The 13,578-nt window shown below is 38.9% G+C and overlaps 1 protein-coding gene across 2 annotated transcripts in view; it reads left to right on the forward strand.

Annotated features, from left to right (window-relative positions):
* The window catches only part of slc2a4rg (SLC2A4 regulator), a 157,076-nt gene extending 144,393 nt beyond the window's left edge, over positions 1-12,683 (forward strand). For both annotated transcript variants that reach the window (XM_060937921.1, XM_060937922.1), the window contains 2 exons: positions 2,799-2,917; positions 3,032-12,683. In XM_060937921.1, coding sequence (XP_060793904.1) covers positions 2,799-2,917; positions 3,032-3,143 — 231 coding nt within the window. In that variant the 3' untranslated portion in view covers positions 3,144-12,683. The remainder of the gene's footprint in view (positions 1-2,798; positions 2,918-3,031) is intronic.
* The last annotated feature ends 895 nt before the right edge of the window (positions 12,684-13,578 follow it).

Here is a 13,578-nt window from a genome sequence, read left to right on the forward strand (position 1 = left end):
CTCAGTGTCTTTGTTTTTTTAATCAATAGTTTTTCAGTAATAACTTAATATCACTCAATTTTAAACAACCCCCGCGCCTCCCCCATGGCTTGCCCCCATAGTCTCCAAAATTTCTGTGGGAAACACTGGCGTGGGTAACAACGCTAATCAAGCTTAAGCTAGACGACCCGCCTCAAATACCTGTCCCGGGTAAATGTTATCCCAATTTTAGATGGCCTGTTCCAAACCATCCCGCCCCATGAAAAATTCGTACTTGCATATCTCTATCTATCTATCCATCCATCCATCCCTGCACGCTTTGCGTGCATTATGTCTGCTGCTGGCAGACATTTTACCATTTTGCACCCTGCTGTAAATTATTTGTACCCTGCTATTCTCCCAAACTTTGAAGTCCCTGCTTGATGGATGGGGTGTTTTTGGACTGGAGAGAGAGAGGCCTACATTGCATATCAGACTTTTACATTGATAACAATTTTGCTTCTTTCCCTCAGCTCCAGGCTAGATATCACCTTCCTCAATCACATTTTTATCGATATTTACAGGTCAGACACTTTGTAAAGGAACATATTTCGGATTTCCCAATAAGACCACAAAATTATAACTTTATGATACACTTCACTTACAACCAAATTCCAAACATTTGATTTCCCGCTTCGTCATTGCTTTTGAGACATCAGCGAGTACTAGTTATCTCAGGGATACATGGGAAAAAGAACTGGGAGTTCCACTGTCAGATGAAATATGGGAGGAGAGCCTGTCCAATGTAAAGAAGTGTTCTATAAACTCTAGATATCGGTTAATTCAATTTAAAGTCATACATAGACTGCATTATTCTAAAATTAAACTTAATAGAATATTTGAATCGGTGTCTCCCATGTGTGATAGATGTAACAGAGCCGAAGGTTCACTTGCACATTTATTCTGGTACTGTCCTGTACTGGACAACTTTTGGAGTGACATATTTAATTGGTTCTCTAAGCAATATAAAACAAATATTCAACCAGACTGTAACCTGGCCATTTTTGGTTCCTCTGAAAAGACATCAACCCTTCCTTCCTACTGCAAGCAGGTTCTCAAAACAGGCATGGTAGCAGCCAAAAAACTGATATTACTTAACTGGAAATCTCCATCTTCCCCATGTTTTAAGAGGTGGCTCAACGAAATGATTTGGGTTTCTAGGATGGAACAGATTCGCTTTAGCAGAAGGAACTCACCAAAGTATTATGAAAAAGCATGGAAGCCATTCTTGGATTTACTTGATGAGGCCTAAATGACCAGTTTGTGATTTGGGCTGCTATGTGGGATTGGTAATAGTTTTATTTCTGTATTTTTCTTTGTATTGACCAAGGTTCTGATCTTTCTCTCAGAGTTTTTTTTTTTTGGTCTCTTTTTGTGTGTGTGTGTGGTTGTTCTGTGTCTTGATTTGTTTTATTGTACCTATGGAGCACTTGCATGTGACGTCACAGCCGATCCAGATTGTGACAGACGCCATCGTGTCGGTCAAACGCCATATTCCGCCTTCTACTTCTACTTCTGGTTCTACTTCTGCTTTTACTTCTACCTTTTCTTCTGGAAAACCCTACTATATACAATTCTGCTACAACGGCTGCAGCTACAAGCTCTCCCTACCTGTGCACGTTTTTTATGTTTTTTTTGTGTGTATTTTTGCGTGTTGTTCGTCTGTACCGGACTTCAGTATCCACTACAACCGTATGGACTTACTGGACATTGGTTTCCAGCAGAAAATGACGGTTTGTAGCGATTTCCATCGCATGCACAACATTCCGGACGAGAAAAAAAAAAAAAAACGTTCCGGACGAGACAGCGAGGTCTCCGTGGATTGTTATTGGAAGCAAAGCGAAGGAGGCAGCGCCGGGAGCAGAAGCAAAAGCGAGGCTGCAGGCAGAGCCGGCCTGTTGACTAAGCTCAGAAAACAGCTACTCAAACCTCCACTGCCAAGCCTCTACCTCTCCAACGCCAGATCCATGTAAACAAGACGGACGATTTGGAATTACCTTATTCTATTCTATAATCGGCTGGTCAGTGCTATACTCAATACTTAAGGTGACTTACCCATCCAATGAGGATAGTTATTTTCTTGTTTACAAGATGCCACATCTGAGTCGCTGACAAATCCTGAATTTCTGTAAAGAAAACTGTCCAGAGATTTATAAGCACGCAGTGCTTCACCACTGAACAGCGAGGGAAAGTTGATGAGGTAATTATACACGTCCGGGTATTCCGCTGGCAGTTCAAAATCCGGTCGTGAAAACTCCGTCCAGAAAGCCATAAGGGTCACAAATCTGTAGATCGTTTATTTTAGACATATATCTAGTTATCTGTTCATTAGAAAAATGAGCCGTGTTGTCCGTCGGTTGAAATTGATCCATTCTGTACACGAGTGCAGCAGTATTCAGCGGTGTTTTTGACCGACAAGATGGGGGTTGTGTACTTTCCGGTCACGTGACTGCAAGATCTCGATTGGTATGTATGTTAAGTTAAAAAAGTGAAATTGTGAAAATAAAGTATTCAAAAAAAAAGCAAAACTTAACAGACGTGTGGGATGTTTGTTTTTTGTGAATGTGATTCAGAGCTGTATGGCCTGAACTGTTACTGTATCAGATCATACTTGCTGTATGAAAAAAAATCAGAATTAGGGGTTAATATAATGTAGTATTGTTAAATATTAATTTTGTTAATACAGAAAAATAGTGGACACCTAATAATGTTGGGTTTTTTTGTACATGTTGGTGGATTTCCTTCACAGTTGGGTCACATTTAAATGTTGCTTCTTGCAGGGTGCAGTAACTCATGTTGGCATTTTGAGCACTGGGGAGAAAAGGCAGCCTGCCACACATGCCGTCAGCAAGACACACACCACCACCATAACTACACCCAAACCCAGCGCTGGAACCAGGTACAATGAGGCTGTGTGTGTATTGAATGAATTAAAATGCAAGTATTCACTTATATATACATTTTGGCCAGTTTAATGATGTCATTAATTTTTACTCTAATTATTATTGCCCAGAAAACCCCGGGGTGAAGCGAAGAAGTGTCGCAAAGTGTATGGAATGGAGAAGAAAGATCTATGGTGCACGGCATGCCGCTGGAAGAAAGCCTGCCAGCGCTTCACTGACTGATTTTTACCCTTTCTCTTACAAACATAACAGGCTCTTCTAGCATCAGTGTCTGAATCACAGACTCATTGTTGACCCCCTCTTGTGCACCATCAAGGACTTCATTCCTTGAGGACTCTCACAATTGGGTAAGGGGTTTTTTGTTTTTGTTTTGTTTTTTTAAATATAAAGCAGGTGAGCTGTTTTGTGTCCTCCCCATCACCGCAAACAGTGGAACACGTTTCACACTTGTGAAACATTGTGGAAGGGGGAGAGAAGTTGATAGAATATGCATTAGCTTGTGCAGCACTATTCTGAAGCAAGATATATATTTTTTTGTTCTTTTTCAGTCAAGAAAAAATTTCTGAAAAATACTAAGCTAATGCAGCTATATATAAAATATTTCTTTGAAGGTTTTTTTAAAAAAAAAAAAATTTCTGTTCACTATTGAATGATGGACTTTATACAGTCCATTTTGTATTGAGCTGTTTAAGCAGGGATAACATTCATGCCTTTTTGTTTAACCTCTGAACGAGCTTTGAATCTATCCGTTTAATTTCTTTAACCAAAGGTGATGAGTCTCAATCAGAATCTGTCCAGAATTTTGCGCTCACTGGAGTTTAGGCTTAATTTAAACTTTTTCATTTTGTATTTTTGCCTTACCCAAACAGATCAAACCATCTTCCTGAACTTTATTGAGATCATGGCCATCATGATGAGGGAGCAAATAATCCTCATATGTTTCATGTAGCTTCAACCATGAAAAGAAAGTTTATTTTAGGATTTGACTCTTGCTTTTGTCAAATCAGTACAACTTGTTAGTGTTTACTACGTCTCCTGACACCTCTAAATTGATTTGATGAACCTTATCAGAATTCTCTCAAGTTTGTTGATGGTGAGAAAGTGACCGTTAGCTTTCATAAAAATCCAGTTTGTTTTCTGATCAATTCTGCACCAGCTATTTTATCCTCGTCATACAAAGTGAAAACAGATCTCTCGGTTATTTTTGATAAACTGGTATTTTTGTAGTGAACGACAGTGTTAATTTTAAGGGGAGCATGTTGACAGGTACAGCTCACTGTAGAATGTGACTTGTAGATAATGTGCACGTAAGTAGAGCTGTACACCACTGTGATCTTATAAATTGGTTATGAGCACGCTTGTTCGTTCTACTTCCTGACCAAACAAGATTTCAGTAGTGAGTGGCTCCTGTTTAGTCCAAAACTAAACATGAAACCAGAATCTCAGCCTAAAAGTGCATTTCTCTAGATTTTGCTTGTAAAAATGGCCACAGGTTTAAAAGGTGATGGAGTTTTCCTGGCAAATACTGTTTGATACCTCTTTGAATGTAGACATTGCCATATATTCCACTGTACTAGCTCTTCTCTCTCTCTCTCTCTCTCTCTCTCTCTCTGTCTCACTCACACACACACACACTTTTTCTCTCTCTTCTGCTGCCATTCAGACCAGCACAGGGACAAATGATGTGCATGCACACACAAAAATCTATCTCTATGATTTCACTTATCAGAAGAGAAACCTTTATTTGTTACTTAAACCTTAAAGCACAATGAAATTCTTTTTATTTATTATTTTTTTCCCCCCTGCATATCCCAGTTTGTTAGGAAGCTGGGGTCAGAGTGCAGAGTTAGTCATGGTAACGTACCCCTGGAGCAGATAGGGTCAAACAGTGGTGGCTTGGCAGCACTGGGACTTGAACCCCCAGCCTTCTCATCAGTAAGCCAGAGCCTTAACCATTGAGCCACTACTGCCCCTAAAGCAATCGAATTGATATCCTAATTTTTTTTTGTCAACTCTGTTAATGATATTAAATATTAATATTGCAATTGTTTGCCTCTTTGCCTGTCAGACATCCTGCCCAATCTAAGCACACAGCAGGCTTGTCGTCGTTTGTGGTGAAAGAGTGGTTCCCTCTGGTGGTTGTAACTTTCACTAAGTGCCAATGAGAAGAACAGAGAGAGGTTTTTTACTAAAAGAAAAGAATTGCACTAACTTGTACTGCACACAAATATTTTTTATGTGGCATTTTTATATGGATAAATTGAAGTTTAAATTTTTTTTTTTTTTTGGTTATACAGTAAACTGGTCTTACTTTTGAACTCTAGGTTCAGGGATGGGGCTCCACACCGGCTCCACAACAATAAGCTTAACAATAAACTTTCTTGTTGTTATCTTCAAAATCATGCTATTATTTTTCTTGGATTGGCATGCATTTCCTGTTGTCCAGAGTATTTATATGTGGAGTGTCACTGCTTTTATTTTTTCTTTTCTGTTTATCAGACCACTTTGTCAGTTTGTGTCAAAATATCTCTGCATGAGAATCTCTCATTCTTCAGTTTTGACCTCCTTACCCACTGATCAGGAGCTAAACTTGATGTGCATTGACTGCTGCTGACTAATGAATCACAGCACCACATCAATATCTCATATATAAGTAATGTCACATGAGAGGGAGTGCTGTTATACTTTAATATCAGCTGTGATATTAAAGTATAACAGCACTCCCTCTTGTGTGATAGAACTGTTGTACAAAAGCAATATATCAATAAGAATTTAATGAGTAAGTGACGTTTTGGACATATCAACTGTTCCATTTAATTTTTCTCCACAAGCGAACATGGATCACAAAGAAGCCACACTCACTTTATAGCATGTCCGTGAGCTGGCTAGCTAGCTCACGTTGATTTGTACATTCCCGTTAAAGGTGTTGCCGGTAAAATTGTCATCCCTTCTTCCTTTTCGTCTTCATCTGACGAGCTTTCATCTTTCACAAAAGTCATATTCCTGAAAACTATCGTTTGCCATGTCAGCTGACGATGCTGCAAACACTACCATAGGAACTGTGATTAGAACTAGGAAGTGTAGTTTACATGACAAGCAGTTTGATGCACAGTGAAATGTCCGTGATATCATCACGAAGTATCAGCATTCTTGGAACCAAACAAATTATCAGAAGTATTGGAACTCATTTGGAATCTTATATTTTACACTGAGGACATTTGGGTTTGAGATCAAAAGATGAATACGCGATAACTGATCAGAATTTCAGCTTTCGTTTTACATCTAGATGTGTTAAACAACTTAGCGCCTTTTTTGTTTGTACCCAACCATTATTCAAATGATCAAAAAATAGGTGACTGATGTGCTTCTTATTACCCTGGGGTGCCCTGTTTGATTTGATTGTTTGATTTGATTGTTAAACAATTAATAGCTCTGAATGTACTGCTTTTTTTGGTAAAGTAGCTTCATTTCACGCTGCCTTTCATTGAAATAAATTTGTTCCGAGAAAAACAAATCCCTCATCAAGAAATAATTATTTTCAACAAAAGCATATTTGCCACTATTATTAGCAGCCCTGGAAATTGTGAGCACAATGTAACTGAAGTATGTTTCCCATTTAAATTGTACATTTTTAGTTAATTGGAGTGTGTAGGAACTTTCAAGCTGGAATCCATGACTTCCTGATTAACTGAGGAACAAATATGAGGTGACGCAGAGGCCAAATTCCCTTAGTCATCCATCAACATGGGAAAGATAAGAGAACCCAAACCAAATGAGGGACAAATGTGTTGACCTTCAGAAGTCAGGAAATGGTTATAAGAAGGAAAAAAAAAATATATATATATATATATATATATATATATATATATATATATATATATATATATATATACACACACACACACACACGCCTGAAAATACCCATTTCTACGATTAGGGCAATAATAAAAAAAAGTGGACACCAACTGCAAGTGTTACAGACTTGCCTGGAAGAAGACCTGAGTTTATTTTTCCCCCATGCAGATGCGCAGCTTGTGAACGGGCAAGGCAGGCAACTGCTTGGGGCCCCCTGGCCCAGGGGCCCCCTGAGAGTATTTATTCATTACAAATAAATACAGAGATGAGCCACAAATGTTTTGGAGCCAAGATTAACCTCAGCCAAGGTTATGGAAAGGCCAAAATGTGGAGAAAGAAAGGATCTGCTCATGATCCAAAACATACAAGCTTGGGCTTGCATGGCTGCTTCTGGAACAGGCTTGCTAATCTTTACTGATGATGTAACTCAGGATGGCAGCAGCAGAATGAATTCAGAGGTCTACAGAAACATTGTATCTGCCAGTTTACAGGGAAATTCATACAATTTATTTGGGAAGAACTTTAACATGCAGCAAGACAACGAGCCAGAACACGCTGCCAACAAAACAAAGGACTTCAGTGGGGGGTGGGGAATGAAAGGTTTTAGACTGGCCAAGTCAATCACCAGAACCCAACTGACCATGCATTTCACCTCCTGAAGGAAGAAACCACCCCCACCCCAAAAAAAAAACCCTGAAAGAAGCTATGATACAAGCCTGGAAAATCATCACAAAAGAAGAATGCAACAGGTCAGTGGTTCATCAGCTTGATGCATTTTTTGTAAGCAAGAGATATTTAAACAAATATTAAGTGTTATTTACTTCAAGACTATCCATTCCGATATGTTTGCTCACCTAAAAAATGGATGGTCCATCATGAAAAGTGCCATGTTCTAAGTTATGTAACACATCTAGATGTAAATATCAGGAAATGAAAGATTGAAATCTGATTTTTTTTTTCCTTCAGCTCATATTCATCTTTTGATCTAAAAAAAAAACCTAATTGTGTGTGTGTGTGTGTGTGTGTGTGTGTGTCTGTAAAGTCTTCTTGAGCACGTCCCAAAGACATTCAATGGGGTTAAGGTCAGGACTCTGTGGTGGCCAATTCATGTATGAAAATGATTCCTCATGCTTCCTGAGGGGTGGTGTAGTGGTTAGCGCTGTCGCCTCACAGCAAGAAGGTTCTGGGTTCGAGCCCCGTGGCCGGCGAGGGCCTTTCTGTGCGGAGTTTGCATGTTCTCCCCGTGTCCGCGTGGGTTTCCTCCGGGTGCTCCGGTTTCCCCCACAGTCCAAAGACATGCAGGTTAGGTTAACTGGTGACTCTAAATTGACCGTAGGTGTGAATGTGAGTGTGAATGGCTGTCTGTGTCTATGTGTCAGCCCTGTGATGACCTGGCGACTTGTCCAGGGTGTACCCCGCCTTTTGCCTGTAGTCAGCTGGGATAGGCTCCAGCTTGCCTGCGGCCCTGTAGAACAGGATAAAGCGGCTAGAGATAATGAGATGCTTCCTGAACCACTCTTTCACAATTTGAGTTTTAATTTTATGCCCGTGCCATCAGGGAAGAAAAATTTCATTGCTGTGACAGCCTGTTCATTCAGTACGTTCAGATCATTGTCTGACTTCATTTTATTGGCACACAATGTTCCTGACCCTCAACCTGACCGATTGAAGCAACCCCAGATCATAACACTGCCTCCAGAGGCTTGTACAGTGACCGCTATGCATGATGGGATGCATTGCTTCATGCACGTCCCTCCTTATCCTCACTCACACCACTCTGGAAAAGGGTAAATGACCTTTTTCTGTTGCTTCAGAGTCCAGTCTTTATGCTCCCTAGCAAACTGAAGCCTTTTCTTCTGATGAGAGAGCCAGTCAAGATTTTTATCTGACCACATATCTTCCATGAGGTGGATGGTTCACTACTATTCTTTGATGTTTTAATAATGCATTGGACAGTTTTTAATCCAATTCCAACTATGGGATACATCTTCTGACATGGTTGTTTAAGAAATGAGAAGCTGCTCACTGCATCAGTTAGGGTTAAAGGAGAACTGAAGTCATTTTTAAACTTGCTTTATTTCTTAATGTGTTATTCAATTACGTTTTCAGTTTTAGTAACCTTATATCGTGACTCGTATTGGCAACTGATTGATTGCAATTAAATATTATACTTATCAGCCTATTCGGTTTTTAGCCATGTTGAATTTACAACCCCGATTCCAAAAAAGTTGGGACAAAGTACAAATTGTAAATAAAATGTTATGCAATAATTTACAAATCTCAAAAACTGACATCATATTTACAATAGAACATAGACAACATATCAAATGTCGAAAGTGAGACATTTTGAAATTTCATGCCAAATGTTGGCTCATTTGAAATTTCATGACAGCAACACATCTCAAAAAAGTTGGGACAAGGGCAATAAGAGGCTGGAAAACTTAAAGGTACAAAAAAAGGAACAGCTGGAGGACCAAATTGCAACTCATTAGATCAATTGGCAATAGGTCATTAACATGACTGGGTATAAAAAGAGCATCTTGGAGTGGCAGTGGCTCTCAGAAGTAAAGATGGGAAGAGGATCACCAATCCCCCTAATTCTGCACCGACAAATAGTGGAGCAATATCAGAAAGGAGTTCGACAGTGTAAAATTGCAAAGAGTTTGAACATATCATCATCGACAGTGTATAATATCAAAAGATTCAGAGAATCTGGAAGAATCTCTGTGCGTAAGGGTCAAGGCCGGAAAACCACACTGGGCGCCCATGATCTTCGGGCCCTTAGACGGCACTGCATCACATACAGGCATGCTTCTGTATTGGAAATCACAAAATGGGCTCAGGAATATTTCCAGAGAACATTATCTGTGAACACACTTCACCGTGCCATCCGCCGTTGCCAGCTAAAACTCTATAGTTCAAAGAAGAAGCCGTATCTAAACATGATCCAGAAGCGCAGACGTGTTCTCTGGGCCAAGGCTCATTTAAAATGGACTGTGGCAAAGTGGAAAACTGTTCTGTGGTCAGACGAATCAAAATTTGAAGTTCTTTATGGAAATCATGGACGCCGTGTCATTCGGACTAAAGAGGAGAAGGACGACCCAAGTTGTTATCAGCGCTCAGTTCAGAAGCCTGCATCTCTGATGGTATGGGGTTGCATTAGTGCATGTGGCATGGGCAGCTTACACATCTGGAAAGACGCCATCAATGCTGAAAGGTATATCCAGGTTCTAGAGCAACATATGCTCCCATCCAGACGACGTCTCTTTCAGGGAAGACCTTGCATTTTCCAACATGACAATGCCAAACCACATACTGCATCAATTACAGCATCATGGCTGCGTAGAAGAAGGGTCCGGGTACTGAACTGGCCAGCCTGCAGTCCAGATCTTTCACCCATAGAAAACATTTGGCGCATCATAAAACAGAAGATATGACAAAAAAGACCTAAGACAGTTGAGCAACTAGAATCCTACATTAGACAAGAATGGGTTAACATTCCTATCCCTAAACTTGAGCAACTTGTCTCCTCAGTCCCCAGACGTTTACAGACTGTTGTAAAGAGAAAAGGGGATGTCTCAAAGTGGTAAACATGGCCTTGTCCCAACTTTTTTGAGATGTGTTGTTGTCATGAAATTTAAAATCACCTAATTTTTCTCTTTAAATGATACATTTTCTCAGTTCAAACACTTGATATGTCATCTATGTTCTATTCTGAATAAAATATGGAATTTTGAAACTTCCACATCATTGCATTCTGTTTTTATTTACAATTTGTACTTTTTCCCAACTTTTTTGGAATCGGGGTTGTAGTTTGTTTGGTCCATGGCAGGTGTCGCTTATCCGTGCGATCTTCAGACTTGTGCGAGATTTTGAAACGTGAAGTGTCAGCCAGGTGTCAGTGCCGCCATTTTGAAAACTGTTTTCCAAATTAAATATTGCACAAAAACAAGTTTAAATGACGACGATTACTGCCTACTTTTTTCAAACTTTCCTGATTGCTATCAAAACAAACACAACTTCCAGCTTGATGATATCAGCATTCAAAAGAGAGCGCGCATGTCTTTTGACAACGTTGGCAGATGCTGGTTACTTTGATTTCCGCTGTATGTTTTACTCCCATCCTACGACGTCTCGCACAGGTCTCAACGAATCTCGTTTACGGCCGTTGCTTTGACATATGGACTTTTATTTATTTTTATATATATATATATATATATATATATATATATATATATATATATATATATATATATATATATATATTACATAGCATGTTTCAAACACTCATAACTTGCTATAGCAGTGACAAAATAGCTATCAAACATGCATTCCTATATTTAATAAAATGAGAGAGAATTTTGATGATAAAATTTGCCTTCAGTTCTCCTTTAAAAGCATTGTTGCCAGCTGAAACATTAAGCACTGCAGTAATTATCCAATCAAAGGCTCTTAAGTATTTGCTGATTTAAATCCAAGGTGCAACCATTTTTGGCCAGGCAGTGTATGTCATTCATTCATATATAAAATTACATATTTCACATGCAAGATGCTGTTGAGGAAGGGCTCTGTCAGGGAAAGAGAGAATGAAGTATTGACGCAGTGACACTTCAAATACAGGTAGTAATATTCAGTTTCAGTGCTGTTTGAAACCTGAAAATGCAGTTGTCCACATTTGTATTATTTTATATTCTGGCTCATTTGCTGTGACTTTTTTAATAATATAAATTAGAAGCTTAATATGGTAAAATGTTTAAGTGAAGATCTAGTAAAGGGTGAATATTAATTCAACATTTGTGTTTGGTTCAAGTGGAATAGCAACAATGAATGTAAAAAAGGAAACACCTATAAACACCTGTCACTGTTGATAAGGCTGCATGTTGTTCTCAGCAACGTTTACAGTTGGAGACCATATCGATATGTTTTCAGTGAAAAAGACCTTAAGCTTTCACGACATGACTTATCGTGCCATTTATTGGCAAGGGAGCTAGTCTGATTTTGTTGTAAATAGAATGCAGTGTTTAATCTTGCAGAATGCAGCTTTAACTTTCCATCACCTTTTCAACAGCCTTGAGTTATGCACATACTTTATCACTTATTTTAGCATAACAATAGTCAGAAACTATCAGTGTTTTGCTTCATTTTTCTCTCCTTCTTTGTCAGTTAAATGTTTTAAATCTGTTCCTGTACATTTTCTCTCTCCGGATCATGTCCCCCCCCGGGCTCAAGTCAGTATATTTGTGTACTATTGCCAGGCAGGAGGAGATACTTAAACTAGTGAGTTTAATTTTCTGCATTTTAAGTTGGTCCTGTCCTGCACATTCCGACTGCTTATATGTATTTTTGTCTGTCTCCTCACTCATATCTCCGTCTGTCTGTCTGTCTGTCTGTCTGTCTCTGTCTGTCTGTCTGTCAGGCCTTACCCAGGAAATTAAGCTAAACACCCAATAAATGTGCAGTTTCACTTTTGCGTTTTTTTTAAACATTTTTAGATATTACACAGCAAATGGAATGTAATGAAATGTAACAGAGCAGACAGCTTTCAATGATAAAAAAAACAAAAAAACAAATGTGTAATCATTTTAATGAGTTTTACTGAGCACAATCTTTGTGTCTTTTGCTTTTGATCTTTATTTTTAATCTACTTTATGATGATCCAGCTGGCCTTTTTTCAAAACAAAAACTGCAATGTGATGTTTTCACTGGTCTGTTTGGGTTGATTTCTGCATGTCCTCTGTGTGGTCTCACTTTATCGGAAGCATTTTTGTGACATGTCTGAAGTTCACTGTCGTGAGCAGAGCGTGAGAGACGTGATTGTGTGGATGGATATGTAGTTTGTGTGAAAGCTCTATGAGGAAAATATGATTTATATGGATGTAATGTGATTAAATCTAGATTTCAGAAGGACCAGACTTTGTGTGGTGTTTTACATTACATTACTTCATTTTCTTTTTTTCTGATGTAAGTTGGAAATTAGATGGCCGTTGTTGGGAATTAGAAAAAAGGAATCATTATTATTATTATTATTATTATTATTTTTTTTTTTTTTTTTTTAAAGTACAATATGTGCTACCAAAATATTGTCATTAAAATTCAACCTTTTAGATTTGTCCTGGTAAATTGACGAATTATTCTTCATCACTCATTTAATTCCTGGAAATACTAAGTATAGTGCTTCTGATAACAGATCATTCACAGTTTATTCACATTCCTTCTATATTAAAATACACTTTGACGTTCACTTTTTTTTTTTTTTAAATCCCCCGCTGGCCAAAAGGCCCACGGGGGATTATGTCGTGGCGATGTCCATCCGTCTGTCCGTCCGTCTATCCCAGGAAGCGTACTCGCCTTCTGAAATCAACTCCTCCCACAATTTTTGGAGGAATTTCATGAAACTTGACAGGATTCTTTGTTATATATCAATAATGCACACAGTAATTTCATTCAATTCAGTCGCATTTCACCAGAGTTATGGCCGAGTTGCCAGCAGGGGATATTGTGCTCTAAGAGCACTCTTGTTGGAAATTTGCAATGAGAGATGGTTCTGCTGCTCTGAAAAGAAGGCAGTAGTTCAGAATAACTTTTTGGAGTGAGCACAGTCTTCAGAAGGGATGTAGAACTGTTAATCATAGGCATGTACAGCATTCTGCATCTTGAGCAGGTGGCCCACACACTCCTACATCAACACGTCTGTTCCTCTCTTGTATGACGGTGAAGTAAGTTGGTGGGATTTCCTGCCTGGCAGTCATGAAAGGCCACCTGTATTTGTTTGATAGTATTAAAGGAGTTTTGACACTCATCC

Source organism: Neoarius graeffei, chromosome 13 (assembly GCF_027579695.1).
Source record: "Neoarius graeffei isolate fNeoGra1 chromosome 13, fNeoGra1.pri, whole genome shotgun sequence".
NCBI classification, from domain to species: Eukaryota; Metazoa; Chordata; class Actinopteri; order Siluriformes; family Ariidae; genus Neoarius; species Neoarius graeffei.